We start from the raw sequence: 20,054 nt of genomic DNA on the forward strand, positions 1-20,054 counted from the left end.
ATCTGTCCATTTACTGGGGGTATATGTTTGTCCCTATGTACAGTTTTAAAGTTTTAATAAAAATTGCATCAAGAAAAATCCCATGAATTCATAAAATACAATGCTATGGTAAAATATATCATATGCTCCTTTTCTTCAACAGAAAAATAATATATCTATTTATAATATGAATAATTGGAAACCTCAATAAACATTATTATTTTCTCTCCCAAAATTGTATGAGAACTAGTTAAAGTTTTATATGGTTGATTCAGAATATTATAGTCCACTCTATTGAATACATTTGTTAAAACATGCCATGAGATGTGCACATTATGTTCATATAAGAAATTGCTTATGTTCTCACAATAAACTCTGTCTGTCCTTTGTGGTGTATTAGTTACATATCTTTACTTCTGATATATTTTGATATGCATCATAATTATTAATCTGAGTGTGTTTTTACTAATAAGCAGAATCAAGTAATTTCTGGAACCATACTATTTGCTTGTTTAGGGCAAAATATTTTTAATTCACCATTTTCAGCAAGCCTCAATTCATATTGAGAAAGGAAAAAAAATGCCTATATATATATAAATATATTTGTTATGTATGTATGTCACAGCTGTCTCTTAAGCAGAACAGAGTCTTGTTAAATGGACGACACTATGTTTTACTGAACACTTTGATGAGTTAGCATAAGGACCTCTGAGAGAAGAAGCAAGAGCTATTTTACTTTGCATAATAAAACTCAAGAGTCAGATCTGCAATGTGGAGTGTTTCTAAATTATGTGTTATTAGTGCTTCACTGATTTTCCTCAGCAAAAATTATTGTAGAACAACTCTATTTAGAGACTTTATTAAATCTAGAGTTTAGAGTCTACTGATAATACCTGTACAAAACTCTACCTTTTTCAAATAATTCCATCTGTACATTTTAAAAATAGTTTGTTTTTGAAATCCAATATCATTAACCCATACAACAAAAATGTTACAAAGTAAATGTTGGCTACTACTCTGACTAACTAAACATTCTGTAAAAAGTGGTGCTGGCCTATTTGGTTCATCCACTGTGGACACTAGGCTTATCTTATGAGGCTCAGAGCAGAGTACAGTTAACATAGAGCAGAAACTAAGAAGGGAAGCAAACAGGATTTTCTAATGTAAGAAGTAATGAAGATAAATGGAATGCCACTGTGTTTTTCTGCCTAAGCATTTTACACTCAATGAGTGGCCTGGTATTCATATGCTAAAGAAAGCTGAAAGTACTCTTTAAAATAAATGTAACCACAATGAAAAAGAGGAAGAATGGCATTATAAACCAAAGCTTAAAGGATACAGTGTGTTTTCTTCTTTAACAATAAGATTAACAAAGTTATCCAGTGTTTGTTTATATATAGGAAACTTTGTACCCATATTAGAATGCTGGAAAATTTGCTAACAATGGTTTACCACATACATATGAATAATTTCCTCTGTTTTTCAGTGAGTGCACTAGACTATGCAGATCCCAAGAGGTAACAGAGTGGGGGAGTAGGGGTTCTGAAACTATGACATTGCCTTTCCCCAGCTTCTCTCAACTTCTTTACTTCCCTCCTTCTCCACTTCATACAAACTCTAGATTGTCAGGGCCTGTTATCTCTTGGGATCTGCACAGTCTAGTGCGCTATCTGAAATACTTCAATATTCAGTGTTTCCGAGAGTATAGACAAGTTTTGTGTCTATAGTATAGACAGAGTATAGACAGAGTTTTGATTCCTGGTATATTTTTAATTCTTTTGGTTTATTTTCTCTTTCTGGAAGGATTTAGCATATAAGAATGAATGGAGTAAATAAAAGGGCACATCACTGGCTTGTGACTTTTGTGAGATTTTCATCTGAAAACATTCTTCACAACAATTTTAAATGTTTCTTATCATTTTGAGATTTTCCTTTTCCTAAAATGCCATTACAGGTATTTTCAGTTTCTGAAGTGCTAGGATTTCAATGTAAGCAGACAACCTTACGGCTAAAATTGTACCTCCATATACCTGGCCTGTCCATGAATCAAGTCACAAGATTAGACTTGTCTTGATATATGGCTAGCCATATATATAACTTTTGCTTTAACAGATTTGATAAAATAGGGAGGAGAATGATATACTTTACTTTAACTTTAACTTTCATAGAATGTTTATTTTTCCCTTGGAGGAGCTTTAAGGAAACATATATCAAACCCACTCCCTTCTTAATCATTTCCTTGCTGTAATTCGTAACAGAACAGGAGTGCTATAGACCACTCTCCAGACTGCCAGAGTGGTGCCTTTCTGCTTTCTGCTTACTACGTCACTTGCAGTGGAGTCACAGCCAATGGCTGTGCAAGGATTATGATTCATCTGAAACAATTTAGATCCTTGTCCCCTTATTACCCAATATGGCTGCAGGCACTCAGCACTTATTTGGCTTTTAAGGAACTTAAGGAGCGCCTTCCAACCCTTGTGCTTTCCAGTCCTCTCAACCTGAAGAGAAACACTGAGGTCCACTTCCATGAAATTCCTGAATTACCCAATCTAAGATGTTTGTTTCAAACTAACTTCATCTTGGGGACATTGTTTTGGGGACAGGAGGAGTTTTATAAGGTCTCTTTTTGAATGCTAGTTATTTATTTGTTTGCTTGTTTTATTTAGCAGGACAGGTCCAAAGAAGAAGAAAATTATGGGAATTGGTATTTTCAGGATTTTACATACATGACTGTTGCTTAGGAACTCCTGATCAATAAGATTTACAAATATACTCTGTGCATCTTACTGCTTAACATGTAATCACTAACTGAAATAAATACAGATGTGCATGCACACATACACACTCCCTCCTGGTATAGACATTAACTTTAAGACACTATTTAATCAACCAATTAACCCACAAAGAAAAATGACAATAATGTCAGTTTTCTAACTGCTCCATTTTCCTCTCTAGAAATAGAAGTAATTTAAATATTGATGTCTATAGAAATGTAACCCAAAGAAATGAGAGAAGTGGTTTGAACTTCTAGGCAGTATGATCAAATGGTGAGGGTCGTGGAGTGGTTTCACAGGTAGTTAAGTCTTTCAAAAGATCTCAAATAGCATCACCTAAGTTGCTGCCTTCCCCTACTATTTACAGAACTGTTCCCTGGGTAGATATATAAATCATAAATCATCTCCTAGAATTTAATCTAAGTGCCCTCTGTGCCAATTGACATCAGCATGTTTCGGCTAGATTGCATTAAATTTGTTTCTACTTGAACTCTAACTGGAAGAGATAGGAGAAGAGATGAGAGAGGAATGATTTGCAGGTGCTACAAAGAGCAGGCTATAAATACCTCTTTTTTTTTTTTTTTTTTGAGTTGGAATCTCACTCTGTCGCCCAGACTGGAGTGCAGTGGCCGCTTCCGGCCACCGCAACCTCGACCTGCTGGGCTCCGGTGATCCTTCCGCCTCAGCCTTCCAAGTAGCCGGAATTACAGGCATGCGCTACCACACCCGGCTGATTTTTTGATTTATTGTAGAGATGAGGTCTCGCTGCCCAGGCAGGTCTCGAACCCGCGGGCTCAGGCAATCCACTCACCTCAGCCTCCCAAAGGCACGGGATTACAGGCTGAGCCACAGAACCCGGCTTTTTTTTTTTTTTTTTTTATCAAATGGCACCTGTTTTTAAATTGTATCAAAGGCATTATTTTAGTGAGAAGTTGAAAGGATTTCTACTTATAACACAAATAACCCAAACGTTAGCCATTCCCTTGCAATGTAGGTAAAAATATCCTGCTGTTATTTCTTGCCAACCACTTTTTATTCATGCCAAATCAAAAGCTCTAAGGAAGACTTATGCTAATTCTTGCATTTATTGTAGATTACATCTGTTGTAGGTTACATTTTTTGGCCTTTCTGGACTGACTTTATCATATTTTCCTGCCTCACACCATGTGGACCTTCATGTACTTCTCACTTTTATACCCCTACTACCAAAAAGAAATCATTCTCAAGAAGGATTATTGAAGATTTTTAAAGAAAGTGCCCATGCAAAATTTCATCACTTGTTGCTCGATATCTGCTATCTCCTCAGCTTCTCCTTTTATATTGTCAATTATTCTCACCCTTTTAGAATCTTTACACACACATTTATAAAAAATAGAACATGACATCTCACCCCCAAGTCAATTGTTCTTCATTTCTTATCAAATTCTAGTAGCACCTGCACAGCAATCTGCAATGTTCCACATAAGAAATCGACAATTAAATTTCTCTTTGTTTACAATGACACAAAAAATACATCAGTCATGTAAATGCCCATGCTTTATGAAATGTATTTGCTTTGCAGTTTAACATAAGCATTGTAAAAACTGTTTCTGAAGAATAATAAACTTATCTTTTAATTTCTTTCTAAATTTTTGGATAATATCAAAAGATTGATACCAAACTCACTGATCACCCCATGCATTAGCCATATCAAGAAAAGATTAAGAACAGCAAATTTAAAAGATTAAGAAAAACAAAATTATAATATTACTCAAATACTTATATTTACATATATGTAATGACATTGCAATTTCAATTCAATTTGACAACTGGGTTGTATAATAACTTACTTCTTTAGACACAATTTATATGTAGAATAATGAAACATTTTGCTTTATACTTGTAGATAATTTTTGATTTAAAAATGTAGCTATTTCAAATTTTATTAAATTAGACATAATTGTCTACTGTGATAATTACATTATTTTTATCTTTAAGTCTGTCTTTTCATTTTACCTATCTGTATTTTTTTATATGTAAAATAATTGCAATTGGAATTCTTCTAACAACAAATTTGTTCTTCCTCTGTCATTACAAAGGATATCCCTGTTATATCCCTAAATTTAGAAAGATGATTTAGAATTTATTAATATCTTCCTGAAGTTTAAAGCTTTTAAGGAATTTTTTTTTTCACTAATTGCAAGTCTGAAAATATGTGGAATTAATTATTAATGTAAAATGTACTTCATTTATTAAATATTCAATGGAACTAGTTTTGGGAAAATTAACAAATCATAAAATTTAAAGAAATTTATTGTTTATTTAAAAAACAAAGAGGCATAAAATTACAGAATGATTTCAATAAATATATTTTCAATGGACACCAGAAAATAATCTCTGTATTATTAACACAATTCCAAGTTATTTAATTGTTTTCTCAACAGTTGAGGTAAGAAATTAATCAACTCACACTCTTGTATATTAAAAACATATATATTGAAAATATGTATACTTCAGTATGTATATTGAAAGTATTAAAATATGTACTAAAATAGACTTTTAGTCAATAAGGATTTAGTCAGTCTTTTTCAGAATCTCAGCAAGTAGCTGGAGTTAATTGGGATACAAAAGTTTAATATATCCTCTGTCATCTTCCAGGAAGTTTCATTTAGTTAAATTTCTTTAGGAATGAAAAAAGGCAGGAAATAAAGCTTGGTCCAGTAACTAGAGCTCAGCAGTTTAAAGAATATTTTGATAAGATTGAATGTAGTGTGATGTTGTATATTCTTATTCCCAGGCTAGTGCTCACATTTCTATGGAGAAGAAATTATATGTTGAACATGAAAACCAGTTCCCTGAAATTCAGATGTTGAAGGTGATTCAAAAAGCACTTAAATTCAGATCTCAAGAATTCTTAAAGTGCTGAAATTTCAAATGCTTTAAATAGTGAATGTCCCAAATTTTGTAAAACCTGATTAGTTCTTTTGAAGGATAAGTTTATCTTTTGAAATAGATTTATGTTCTTTTTATTGTATATATTTAAAGTGTAGGACATGATGCTTTGTTATTTATATTTTGATATTCAACTAATAACAAAGTGATTACTAAAGTCAAGCTGATTAACATTCTCATTTTGGTATTTTTAAATTCCTCACTTATAATTTATTTACAGACTAAAGAAACTTGAGAATCATAGCCACATAAACAAACAAGAAACTGGAGAAAAAATGAGAAGAAACCAGGTAGGAAAAAATAGAGACTTTTAGCAAAACTGTAACTAGTCACAAAGGAGTCAGTATCTCAGTGGAGATTATGAATAGTCTGGACAAGTATTATCAGGCAACTGAATACTCAAACATAATTGTATTCCAATCTTTAGGAAAAAAATGAAATAAATTGGCTGAGTTCTCCATAGCCAAGGGTGAATGATATTGCTGCGACATTCAGGCTTAGAATTTGTCTGATAGGAGATATACATTCTTATGACTGTTGTTTACTGGTTCCACACAATTTCTGTGTTCTGGGCACAGTGCTTGCTGAATGCAGTGATGTTAGATGCTGAGAAATTCAGTTCATAGGAAACACAGTTCTTCCTTGGTATTGTATAATCTGGTTTAGAAAATAGTGTTGCACTTTCTTCTTTCTTTACTTCCAATCCTATGAGACCCATAAATTGTCTACTGGTTTTTAGGCACCAAGGATATAAATCCTAACACTTGTGCAGTAGCTTTTCAGACATTGGCAATATAAATTATTTGGAACGAAGATATAGCAAAATGAGAGAAAAGCAGATTAATGGTATGTGGGGTCAGAGGAAGAAAACTAATATTAACTAAACACATATTATGTGTCAGACCCTCTGCCTGGCGGGAAAATAACTACTGAGCACAACAGTCAGAAAGTAGTGTCACATTCTGAAAAATGCAATCTAAAAAAGTTCAGTCTCAGTAGCACATATTTAAAGGCAAGTTGAGTTTTCTTAGAAATATATTATATAAAATTGGTGGGAGAAAAGGCCTTATCTATCGCTCAAGTATTCCTAATGTGGAATAAATACACATTCTGTTTAAAATACTGTAGATACTTTGTCTATTTTTGGAAATGCATGTTAATTTTTATGCCTGTCATTCACTGTGACAATAGTAATAATTACTTTGAACTACAATAAGAAATTTGGTTATCATTCATGTTCATTAAAATGGGATTCCATATGCAGGTAGAATTGCTATAATTTAACTTTTATTGTTACTAAATTATTATTTCTAAATTAAATACTTATAAATAATGTACTGGCAAAACACCCATACATTTCACAGCACATTCCTAAGGAGAATAAGGAGGCTTAAAAGTATGATCAAGCATACATTTCAGTCTTTCTCATAATATATAGAAATAACTAAGATAAAATTGTGCCTTATGTTTGTTCAGATTATTTTGTTTTTCTAGCTAATATTAGCTACAACTCCAACAATGTAGTAATTATTTAGAGTATAAAAAGTGCAATGTTCTGACAATATAAAATTATGTCTATAACAGAGAATTACACATTAGCACTTATTGCATGCAACCAAAGTGTATACTCTTGCCTCTGGTACCTATTTTAACATAATGACCAATTTATCTGGTGTAGGAGAAAAACACCCCCAGCTATACACAATTATACCTATTAGTATCATAGACAAGAATCTTGCTCAAAGAAATGGTATCAAAAATACATTGTTTAAAAACAAGGAAAATTGATAATAGTATATTAAACACAGTAATAAAGAATAGTTGAATGGGATAATTAAAAGGAAGTGTTACATATTTTATTATTGGTTATTAATAATTTATAAACAATATACAAAAAACAGGAATATTTATTTACCATAACACCCAAAGCCAATTAAATAAAATTTTATCTTGATCAAATAAATATAAAAACTTGATGTATTCATTAGATGTCATTTCAAGTGGTAGTACCATTTCAGTTCAGCACTGAATTTTTTTCTATCTCTGAGCTGTTATAATCAAAATCCAAAAATTATTGATGTAAGTACTTTTCAAATATTGTGCAGTTTCAATAACTTGTCCATAAAAATGTGTAATAATTGTTACAGCATATTATGTACTTTAATCACTTTATTGTTGAGGACATAATAGGCCTTATAAAAATAATAGGCTATTGCTTGACAAATATATCAAATTTCTAAAACATACTTGACTGTACAAGAAATAATTTATTCTATTTTTGACTATGAGATAAATTCTGATTAATTAATACTCCTTTGAATTTTTGCCAAGTTGAATTTTGTATACTTTCAGAATTCTTGCAACTTCAGTTTTAGATGACATCGTTTTTTTTATTTGTTTGTTTTTTTGAGTTGGAGTCTCACTCTGTCACCCACACTGGAGTGCAGTGGCCGCTCCCGGCCACTGCAGCCTCAACCTGCTGGGCTCCACAATCCTTCCACCTCAGCCTTCCAAGTAGCTGGAACTACAGATGCACGATACCACCCCGGCTAATTTTTTGATTTAGTGTAGAGACGAGGTCTCGCCAACTTGCCCAGGCGGGTCTCGAACCCTCGGGCTCAGGCAAACCACTCACTTCCGCCTCCCAAAGCGCGGGATTACAGGCTGAGCCACCGATCCCAGCTAACATAATTTTTAATTTAATGCAAGGAAACAAATATACACAAGAATCAAATAATGATTCACATAATATAACTGGAGCAGTTTTCACATATCAGAATTAACTTGAGAAAAGGAACAACATATTTATTTGCCTTAGATTCATTTTCAACATTGCTGAGCAAATATTTTAAATTATTTCAATAAATTAAGATACACACACTAAAAATTATAATATACCAATGTTCTTCCTTTTTACGCATTTAAATCACTTCTATGAAGTATTAGAGTGAACTCACTAGAAGCCAGTATTACTTTTGTACCTCCTATAAATACATGGAGAGATAAAAAATACATACGATTTTCTAAACAAAATGGAGACATCAAACATTTCATTTCAACTTTTTCTATTTTCTAATACAATTTTATATTAATTCCATTATGTACAAAAATAATACAAGTGTTGTAAAAATAATGAATGGAGTTTTATGACGGTGGCTCTTTCATCAGACCCAGTTTGAATCAACATTCTCTCCATTTGAGATGTGAGTCTTTCAAATTATGTATTTATTTATTTATTTAAGGAAATGTCAGCCTTTTGCAAGAGCCTAGTAGGAAAAATCCTAATGACAACTTGAAAAAAAAAAATTGTTCAATGGATTTTTATAAGTACAACTGCATCTTTAAAAATTCACTTTCCCATTAAGCATAAAAGAAACATGTGAGGGAAAATTCCTCAATATCGTTGATGAATAAAAATTCATCATGCAGATGTGATGAAGCTAAATGATGTGCAATTGCATTTGTTTTTGTGCGTTTGCTTTATAACTAAATTTCTATATTACTGTGTGACTATCTATTAAAATTAAAGCAAAATTTTAAAAGAGTTGATTTTCCCACTTAGCACTTACCTCATGTGAGTGATGACGAGCGTTGTGGCGGGAATGAAAAAATCGTCCACTCTGTCAAATTGCTTTCCCACAGGCTGGGTGTGGATCGTGTGGTGTGGCACATTCCCACTGGCCAGGGTTATTACCTAAACACGACACACTGCAGTTAGGCCTCAGTAATGCAGTAATTTATTAGTATAAGCTTTAATTTTATTGAGAGAGGAGATAAATCTCTTTCTGGTAGTTTTCATAGACTCTTTATTGTCCTCAAAATGAATGTATTGTTAAGCAAATTGCAATTCTGTAATTGTTTTGCTTATCTTACATATAGAAACTTTTGTTTCTGTAAAGAGATAAAAAACAGAAAAAATATTTGTCTTGAACAATTTTACTTTAAAATATAAAACAAGCAGGCCTGTAAGCAACCTCTGCATTATAAAAATCTTAACCTTCTTATAATGAATAAAATGAAAGTAAGCATATGGTGATATAAGATATTAGGAGACAAATCCATCCTATTTGACATAGTTTGCAACATAGGTCTGAAAACTCCAAAATAAATCATAAACCTTTTAGATTTTTACAATCTTAGCATATACAAATCCATATTTAAATTTTTTTCTCCTATAATTGGGAACAACTAATCTAAGTAAAATTTAATCAAAGAGATTCCTCATTAATTGGTTTTTGAACTGCCATAGTCTGTTAAAGAAAAGATCACTACATTTAAACTCATCTATTCCTCCTATGCTATTTTGCAGCAAATTCTATCAGTTCTTCCTTTTGGATTTCTTGTATGTCTGTGTTCCATGTTTCGTTTTATTGCTCCTACTTTACAACCTTTATACTGTGGTAGCCTTTTACAGGGTATTCTATTCTGCCTTCAGTTTTTCCCCTTTTAAATACTTTCTACACAAGGACACCAAATTAACTTTCAAACTATTGACATTCTTGTAACCTGAAACCAGTATGCAGTGACGATGCCTGCTTAAACAGTGAGCAGTCTCAAGCAGGGAATAAATGTCACCTTGTCAAGCACTACCACCATGCGACTGACAAGGAGCTAAAGTCATTTTGGACCCTAGCTTTAGCAAAGTTATCTGGTGCCTGGAGTCCATCAGTGCTCCCAGATCACATCATCAGAACCGCCCAGATGGCTAGGTCACAGAATTGTGAGTATTAAGTCATTCTTACATTTTGTTTAAGACCTCAGGTTTTAGAGTGGTTTGATTTACAATAGAAAACTGAAATAATATATTATATGATGTTAGGTGTTTCAAATGACATACTTTTAGTGAATACAATATGAACCATCATTGTCACAGCTATACTAAATTATTTCAATAGACATGTCATTTTTTTTTTTTTTTTTTTTTTTTGAGTTGGAGTCTCACTCTGTCACCCAGACTGGAATACAGTGGCCGCTCCCGGGCACCGCAGCCTCGACCTGCTGGGCTCCGGCGATCCTTCCGCCTCAGCCTTCCAAGTAGCTGGAACTACAGGTGCGCACTACCATGCCCGGCTCATTTTTTGATTTATTGTAGAGATGAGGTCTCGCCTGCCCAGGCGGGTCTCAAACCCACGCACTCAGGCAATCCACTCACCTCAGCCTCCCAAAGTCGCGGGATTACAGGCTGAGCCACCAAGCCCGGCTGACATGTCATTTTTAAATTAAATATTGTAATACTGAAAATATCAGAGAAACATTAAAAATTTTAGTAGTGACAGCTGATTAAAAATAAAATTATTGTATTAAACAGACTTTATTTTAAAAAGGCCAGAAGTTAATGATTTAGGATCTTGTTAAGAGAGGAATATTCAGGGTAGTAGTACAATCACAAAGCAATTTGAGAAATGCCCTCGTATAAAACATGTTTCCTGAGCCAAACATTCCTTGCTTTTCTGTTTTCACTTAAACTTGTAATTCCAAAAATCTAAAGACTGTGCCAAAGGGTCATGGTCAAAATGCATATATATATATTTTTTTCTGTATCTGTGAAGTTCTCACATAAACAACATCAAAGCAAAACCAAAATCTACAATAACACTATATATTCTTTATTAGAAATCAGCTTTTGTTCAGATAATAAAATACTTTTGGAGAAAAATGGCTCATTTTGAGGCTCTTGCGTTCTAATTCTCTTGGTCTCTATTTTACATGCACTAACAAAATTGTCGAAAGATAGGTAAACTATGACTTTTTTTTTCCCATGATGACATCAGCTTTGTCATATCAATATAACTCAATAAGTATGCCCTGCAATCATTCCCAATCCAAAAGTTCTTGAATATCAACTATTTTCCTCTTTTTCTGTGTATATCAGGTTGTGATTAAAGCTATAGTCCTCAAATGGAAGAATATCATTGTTCAACTGACATAAATAGCCAATAAAATGTCTAAAGCTTTAAATATCATTATTTTCTCAATTATACTGATATGTTCTTACCTGTAGTGTTGGTGACGTCTTCTCCAAGGTACCCCAGCTTAGTACCCAGACCTGATCGTGTGATTTGTCATAGTGTAATTTAACTGGGACAGGGTCTGTGCTTACTGCCTGTAATAAATAAGAATTAAAAAAAACATATTTTCAGACTAAAATAATAGTTTAAAAATAGGCCAAAAAGTATGGCAATTCTGAGAATTTGGATGACAGATTAAAATTTTATTTTGCCTATTATCTAGTTTTCTAAGACTTTATTTGATCAATTAGGAATTACTGGGCTTTATCCAAACACGTTTTTGTTTATTATTTGCACAATTTTATATAGCCTTATGTTCATTCATAATCTAATGCAAATGTGAAGCAAGGAGAAGCTATTTAGACACTCAAGATATAAAAGATTAATTTGTTTATTATAATCAAGAGTTGAATATAGGTGAGAACTTTGCTTACATTATTAGCTTTTTTTGATCCCAATACTGGTTCTGAGATTTTTGCCATCCATAATATTAAAATGCCAACCATCTGATACATAGTTGTAGGTCTATAACGAATGAGCTAATTTTGTTTCCTTAATGAGAAATCTAAAACCATAGAAGAAAAAGGAAGCATTTGTGTGTGTGTGTGTGTGTGTGTGTGTGTGTGTGTGTATGTTTCTTCATCATTCTTGGTATGATAATTGTGTCTTCCTGCTAATATTTATAGTATTTAGTATTTGCCTAAAACACAGCTCCAAGAAAACAAATTACCTTCAGGTAGTTATTTCACTCATCTTAATTTCAAGATATTTATATTATAAGCTAACACCATTTAAAAGTAATATCCTGTAGTAGATACTTATATATATTCTCTAATTTTATGACATAAAACAGATTGTCTTCAATAAATCAACCTTTATTCAATATTGAAAGCATTTCTTCCCAAAGCTCAGTTAAATATGCTTAGAGGATTTTCTAGTCCTAATTTATAATATAATGCTCTTCTCAGTGTATTAGTAAAAGGCAAACTACAGTTGTGCCTGGATAGATGGAAATTCATACTTTAAATTAAATGTTGGCAATTTAGTTTACTAACATATTCCTTTTCTAAAACAATGTGCTTTCTTTTGCTTATTTAAAGGCGCAGTATTCTTGAATTACTGAAAGACTTGTTAGATTTCTGAGGAAACCTATTTAAACATATTTGTATTCATGTCCTCACCCATTTTTTCCTGGCTAACAGAACTAGGACACTGTTTTGGAATCAGAAGGGCGGCAATGTTCTCAACCCACTTGGTTGAGTAGCAGGGATTCAAGGCAATGACTAACCCCATTTCCTTTTGAATGGTACTAAGTTTCCCAACTTCTTCTGAGGCTAGAGGTGTTCACATGGCAGACTCTAATTTCTGCATTGTAAAGATTAACATCATGTATGATTGTTTCGAACGATTCTGCATTTCATTAACAGAGTTGATAGCAGGAAAAGGCATCCTCTCACCACACTTTCCCATTCTTCCTGCTTTGAATGCTGTCATACGAGAGAAATTAAGCCTGGAGTTTCTAAGGTCATTTTGATGCCGTGAAGCTATAAGCTTCAGAGGAAAAGCCAATACTTTGAGAATGCAAGCAGAGAAAAACAAAAGGAGACTAAATTCTTGATAATAACCTTAAGTTGCTGCAAAGCCAAGAACAGCTATCCCTAGGCTTAATGTTATTTAGGTAATTAAATAGCTCTATTGCTAAAGAATTCGTTAGTCTGAATATTGTTAATTGTATTTCAACACCAGATGTTTCATTTAAATTTCTTCGTGTACTAATCAATAATTTCAATGTGTATACAGCAAAAAAGCCATCATTAATCACTACACTAATGACAAAGCAATAAGATTCCTTTGATTTTCCATAATTTCCTCTTTCTACATTAAACGTGATCTATGTGTGAATATAATAATCAGTCTATTTTGCATGTAGCATTGGAACACAAAACAATTTGTAGATTTTTCAAATGTTAAAGATAAAATAGCTCAATGCCACCAACAAAACACAATAACAAAGACTTCATTGTTACTTAATTGTAAGAATGCCTTATAAAATGAGAAAAGTCTGTAAGTAATTTTAAGTATCAGGGAATCATTTGAATAAAAAGCTCCTGTTTGCCAGTTTTCATTAATTGGTTTTCTTTTCAGCAAGCCTATATATAAGTATTATCTTATTTTGTACAGGCATTCTACACTATATAGGTTATGTTAATTCCTCCATTGAGTGGGCTAAGGAAAATGAGGCTGTTCTGTCAGTGGTCATCCAATCATCAGGAAGGCTGGGATTTGATAGTCTGTGTTCCATCCTACCATGGGAACCTCTCTGCACATGAAAGACCCTTCCTCTTCGTTTATTGATAGTTTAATTCCTGAGAACGTGTGTATTACTGAGACAGGCGATAGCTAGAAAAAGACTAGGCAGGCAGACAGGTGGGTCCTCTGGTAACAATGTAGCAAACTCCCAGGTTTCTCAGGTTCAGCTTTGGAAAACAAGTTCCCCGAGAGCCTCTCAAGCTAGAACTTAAGTACTCACTGCTGGGATTGAAAAGCAATCGATCAGTTCACTATTAGGCCCCTACCTCCTGCCTATTGGTCCTTAACACTGACCAATCAGAACAGTTACAGCTCACAGCTAGTGCCAGCCAATCAGTTTGGACTTAGGGCTATGTAAGCATCAGGTCTTCAGTCCAAGATGGGCAATCCCTTCGGGCTCCCTCCCACTGTGGGAGCTTTTCTGTCCTCTCAATAAATGGTGCTTTCTTACTTTCCGGCTGTCTGTATTCCTCATTCTTCCTGGGCATGAGACAAGAACCTCAACACTGAAGCTGCAACCTGAAGAGCTACAGAAGATCATCGGAGCTAAAGATCCGTACACCCTAGAGGCTGGTTTACCAGCCGATGCAACTGGTTGAACCAGGAGAGCTGCGGGAAGAAGGTGGAACTCCGAACCTGAGACACCTTGGGGGCTATGCCTGCCAGCTTGGCTTGCCAGCCCATTAGAGGTGACACTTCCGGACCTAGGCTTACCAACCCCTCCAGACTACCTCTCTGGGGCTTGGCTAACTAACCTGTGGAGCTGACACTCTCTAAGTCCAGGCTGACCTGAAAAATTCATCATTATACTGCCCTCTTATTCATTCCCCATGTGTAAGAAACATTCTTTTGGGTTTTTTTCCCTTTATTGAAGGATACAAAGAAATCTAATGACCTCAGATATACACAGTACCATCTCTAGAATTAATACAATCCTAATGAAGAATCATTGAGAGTCAGTATGCATCATGTTTTTAAGTGCGTATCCTGAAGTCAATTCAAATTTTAATGCCTTCACTTAAATTAAAATAATAATAATAATACCTTGGGAAGTTTGTAAACACTTCTATTGCTTACTTTCATCTACAGTTCATGGAGAGTGTAGTAATATCTACTTCAGAAGTTTGTTGTGAATATATTTGGTGAGATAGTAAATATAGATTGCTAATGGTGTGCCTGGTGAATATTAATGCATTATGGAAATACTATTCACACTACTAATACTGTTAGGATAACTCACGGAATTACAGGCTTTTTTTTTTTTAATGACTATTAGCATCATAATGTCTTAAAGTTGGATATGCAACATCCTTATTTAGCAAATTAAAGAACGGGGAACTAATAGAGAAAATAAACTAACACTGTTTCTGTCGTTAAAGAATTTAAAGGCTAGAGGGTGAAAGAAGCACTTAAAATAACTTGATGTGCGTCACAAATTAAAAATAAGGACCAAGTACTATGAAAGCTCAGAAGAAGTATGATGCACAATGAGGGGTAAAGGAAGAAGGTAAGGCTTAATTGAGCCTTAAGGAAGGAATATTTATGAAAGGAAAGATGGAGACTACTTTTTAAAGTTAACCTATGGGGATATTTTATAGGAAGTAGCAAAGGGAGTTCATGATGCATTCCCTCCAAATAAATTAAGATCTATGTATATTTGGAGGGAAACATTAATTTTCAAAATAACTTCAGACTTTGACAAATATCTGCTCAACAATCTCCAAAAGTTTTGAGCATTTTGCTTCAGCATTTCACAAGTTTTGTACTAAATTCAGTTATTTTGGTCTTTGATTGTAAAAGTTCACCAGAGCTGAAAAAGATATGCAGATCAAAATAAGGAAAAGTAATCGGAAAAATCTTAATTCTTAGGAAATATTTGTTTGCAAGTTTTCAAACACAAAATAACACATTCTACATGGGAACATTTATGTGATTTTCATCAACAAAATCATATACTGATAATAAAAATATTTTTGAATGACTATCTTCTGGATAATATTTCCATAGCTCAATTTTCAGTTGAAATACCATCAGCTTTTGGAAATGATAAATTATGTTTTGAGTGTTACAAAATATCTGCTAGTATACTCTCGACATTTAGAGGATCTGTAAATATAGACCATTTCTTTTTTGTAAAATGGGCAATATTTTTGACACTTTTAAAAAAATTTGACACAAGCGTCTGAGAATCTTTTTCATAAAATGTTGAAACATTTCCCCACATTTTATGCAAAAGATTGTGAAGATTCTGTTATTCTTGACTGTTTTTTCTCCCATACCTCACGACCCCAGGAAATGCAATTGGGTTTTGCTTTAAATGCTGACCTCTTTGCAACATCTCTACTATCACCATGAACAAAGTCACTGTCATCTCTAACATCACATGGTGTCTAACTTCCAAGCTTATGCTTATACGATATGTGAAGGACAGGTGCTAATGGAAAAGGCAAAATGGTAGAGGAACGCCTGGGGGTGGGGACTGTAGAAAGCAGAGGATGAGAAGACATGCAGAGGAAAGCAGGTTACATTATCATTGTGGACAGACTGGCACCGCTCAAAGATAAGTGCTGAACAAAGATGTCACGGAAGCAGACATCAGGATATCTAGGCGAAGATCTTACACATTCGCTTCTCAATCTTTCTCAACAGGTTTGTCAGAGTCATTATTTTGTGTGTGTTACACAAATTATGGCATCAATCAGCTCAAGACACTACAGAAACTTTTCATTCATTTCCTTTAGAATCCTAAAGTCCTCATAATGACTACCTGACCTTAACTGATCTGACACTCCCCAGTCTTCCTTCTCCAAACTGCTCACCTGCTACTCTGTTTTTTGATGTCCCCAATACACAAGCTCTTGACCTCCTTTGTTGTTGATTCAACATGTCAGCGCACTTCTGCCTTTGGGAAGGTCTTTTTTGTTTGTTTGCTTTTGAGTTGGAGTCTCACTCTGTTGCCCAGGCTGAAGTGCAGTGGCACACTCAACAGCCACTGCAACCTCAATCGGCTGAGTTCAGGTGATCCTTCCAACTCAACCTTCCCTAGATATCCTGATGTCTGCTTCCTTGACATCTTTGCTCAGAACTTGTCTTTTCAGCAATGCTAGTCTGTACATCCTAATAATGTAAGCTGTTATCCTCTGCATGTCCCCTTATCCTTGTCTTTCTACAGCCCCTGCCCCTGGACCTTCCTCTACTATTTTACCTTTTCCGGTAGCACCTGCCCTTTACATATCATATAATTATATTTTAGTATATTTCCTTTTTTATTATCTACCCATCAAATAGATTGTAGGCCCCAATAAAGTAGCCTCTTTGAGTTAGTTTAGGTCAATGATATAATCCTTTCACTTAGAACAAAGCTTAGTAAATAGTAGAACTCAATTTATAATTACTAAATCTCCAAACCTACTTAGTTGTGAAAGTAAATTCCAATATTATACAGCATGCCAACTAATTACTACTGTTACTATTATTATTATTATTTTATTTCACCAAAACAATTATACTTCTGGTACCAGGCTTATTATATACCTGGTGATTTTTTTTAGTAAGAATTTTACAAATATAATTTTTTAAAAATTTAATTCTCATAGCTATTTTTTTGGTTGAAGTATGAACTATTGTTATCCCCTTTGTACAGATAAAAGTAAACAAAAGACTAAGAGTGTCAATGTTGATTCCCTCATATTATAAAATGCTCACTTTTTTCTCAAGATACTCATTATATATTACCTGGCCATCCAACACACAGATAAATTCAAGCCTTCAATATTGGTCCATATATTAAATCTTTATTAAATGAAACATGATTCTTTTTTATGATAAAATGATATATAGGCCGGGCTCGGTGGCTTAGTCTGTAATCCCAGCACTTTGGGAGGCCGAGGTGAGTGGATTGCCTGAGCCCGTGGGTTTAAGATCAGTCTGGGCAACTTGGCAAAACCTCATCTCTACAACAAATAAAAAATTAGCCAGGCATGGTAGCATGTGCCTGTAGTACCGGCTACTTGGAAAACTGAGTCGTAAGAATCACCAGAGCCCAGCAGATTGACCCTGAGATGACCGTGAGAGTGCCACTGCACTCTAGCCTGGGCGATGGAATGATACTCCAACTCAAAAATATATATATACAAACAATTGTCATAGGATCATCTTCCCATAACTAGTCATATTTTACCTCTTTTGGGTTGTCCCCACTCCACTTTGGGGACCATTGGTGCATGCATTCTTTTTTGTTTTTGCTGTCACCATCCATTTAATTTAGAAAAAATTATTTGTTAAAATACAGTATTCAGAAACATACAATAAGGAAAAAGCACTGGTTATGTGCTTATCTTTTACCTCAAAATTAAACTATTTAATGCTTATTTATTGCAAAGTATAACTTGTTTTTAAAAAAGGGGTCTCGCTATGTTGCCTAGAATGGCCTCAAACTCCTGGTCACAAGCAATTCTTTCTTCTCAGCCTTCTGAGTAGCAGAGACCAGGTGCACCGCCACACTGGGCAGTATAATTTACACTTGATCCCCAATACTTACTTTGCTAGAAAAGTTGTTTACAAACTCTGCTTTGAGAAGCCTATGGAAATTAAATTTATTTAAATGGCAATTCTAACTCTGTCATGATAGAACAAAGGAATCATTTTTGAACTATTGAATAATTCTGTAAGCTTTTGTTTAAATAAAAATTTCCAATATATATCTACTAGATGATAAACACTACTAGATATAGTTAACACAGTAGCCTTTGCTAGCTTGGTAATTTTCAGATTATTAAACTACAATCTCTCTTCTGAAGTTTTACTGAATTATTAAACATTTTCAAAAAGATCTTTCAAATAATAGTTTATTTTTACCAAATTAACAGTTGTGACCTATATATTTAGGTTTTACGATCTATATTTCTTAACTTCTCATGTAAGTACTGATTTCACTGTGATATTATAATAATGAATGAAGTTTTATCCCATTGCTTTGTAAACTATGTTAAAATAAATTATATAATATAATAATAAAAATGAGTGTCCGTTGTAGTTTTATAAAGATATTGATTACAGCAGCTTTTCCTTAACATTTTTGAAACATTGTTTAAGGAAACAATTTACTTACACTATCAGAATTTTTGTTCCTTTTGTTGATCTCTAAACTTAATTCACTCACAATCTTGAAGTGTTAACAAATTCATCAATGTTTTTTGAAAGGGTGCAACAAATACAAAACATAATTAAAATGCAACAATACTCTTGTTGGAGCATTTGTAACAACTTCTAAAGATGAAATACTGATGATAGCAGCAAAGAGACAGAACTCGGGTTTAGTCTTGACAAGGAACAGTGAAGCACAGCTTGTTTATCAGTCTGACAAGGAAAGTACCAACTGGCTAATTAAGTGAACCTAATTTAAACTAATGATGTAGTTCTCAAGATAATGTGCTAATAGCTAGAGGACACTACTGATGGCACTTAGGAACACTCCTGAGGTGTTCCAATAAGCCCCTTCTGCAGCCGAGCAGAACCTGATCTTGCTCCACGGAAGTCAAAATGAGGTCAGTTGTTTTACTGGTTAATCTTTTATACTACATAACATCACCTGTATACCATTCTTACAGAAACTTTAATGGTACAAAAAGGCAATAATTGAAACCATTTGACATTTAAAGCAATACCATATTTTATAGATTCCATTATAAAAGTGACCTTTACTTTTCAGCTACTGATAAAAATGATATTGGTATATCCACTGAAAACAAATATGCCAGTAATCTTCTAATGCTAATAATTTGTTATGAAGTTTGTAAAATCATATTGTCAATAAAATATTTGTCATTTTAATAATAAAATATAAATGCATTTTAAATTTAAAAAAAGTTTAGACCTCAAATACTAATTTAATACCAGTCTACACAGACAATGACATGCAAAAAGTCAGAAATGTGATTTCATATATGAAGTTAGTATAAAATACTATGAACCTACTTAAATTAGATTGAAAAAGAAAACTTGAGACATTAAATTTAAGTATGGATAGTATTTTTTTCTATTTTTCAAAGGC

General features: G+C 33.6%; 1 protein-coding gene across 2 annotated transcripts in view; it reads right to left on the bottom strand.

The window, feature by feature from the left end:
- The window catches only part of FSTL5 (follistatin like 5), a 600,815-nt gene that overhangs the window by 63,806 nt on the left and 516,955 nt on the right, over positions 1–20,054 (bottom strand). For both annotated transcript variants that reach the window (XM_021717056.1, XM_021717055.1), the window contains 2 exons: positions 11,680–11,787; positions 9,254–9,378 (listed from right to left, as the gene is read on the bottom strand). In XM_021717056.1, the coding sequence (XP_021572731.1) occupies positions 9,254–9,378; positions 11,680–11,787 (233 nt within the window). The remainder of the gene's footprint in view (positions 1–9,253; positions 9,379–11,679; positions 11,788–20,054) is intronic.

Source organism: Carlito syrichta, unplaced genomic scaffold, assembly GCF_000164805.1.
Source record: "Carlito syrichta isolate Samal-C Ts95f unplaced genomic scaffold, Tarsius_syrichta-2.0.1 Scaffold309202, whole genome shotgun sequence".
NCBI classification, from domain to species: domain Eukaryota; kingdom Metazoa; phylum Chordata; class Mammalia; order Primates; family Tarsiidae; genus Carlito; species Carlito syrichta.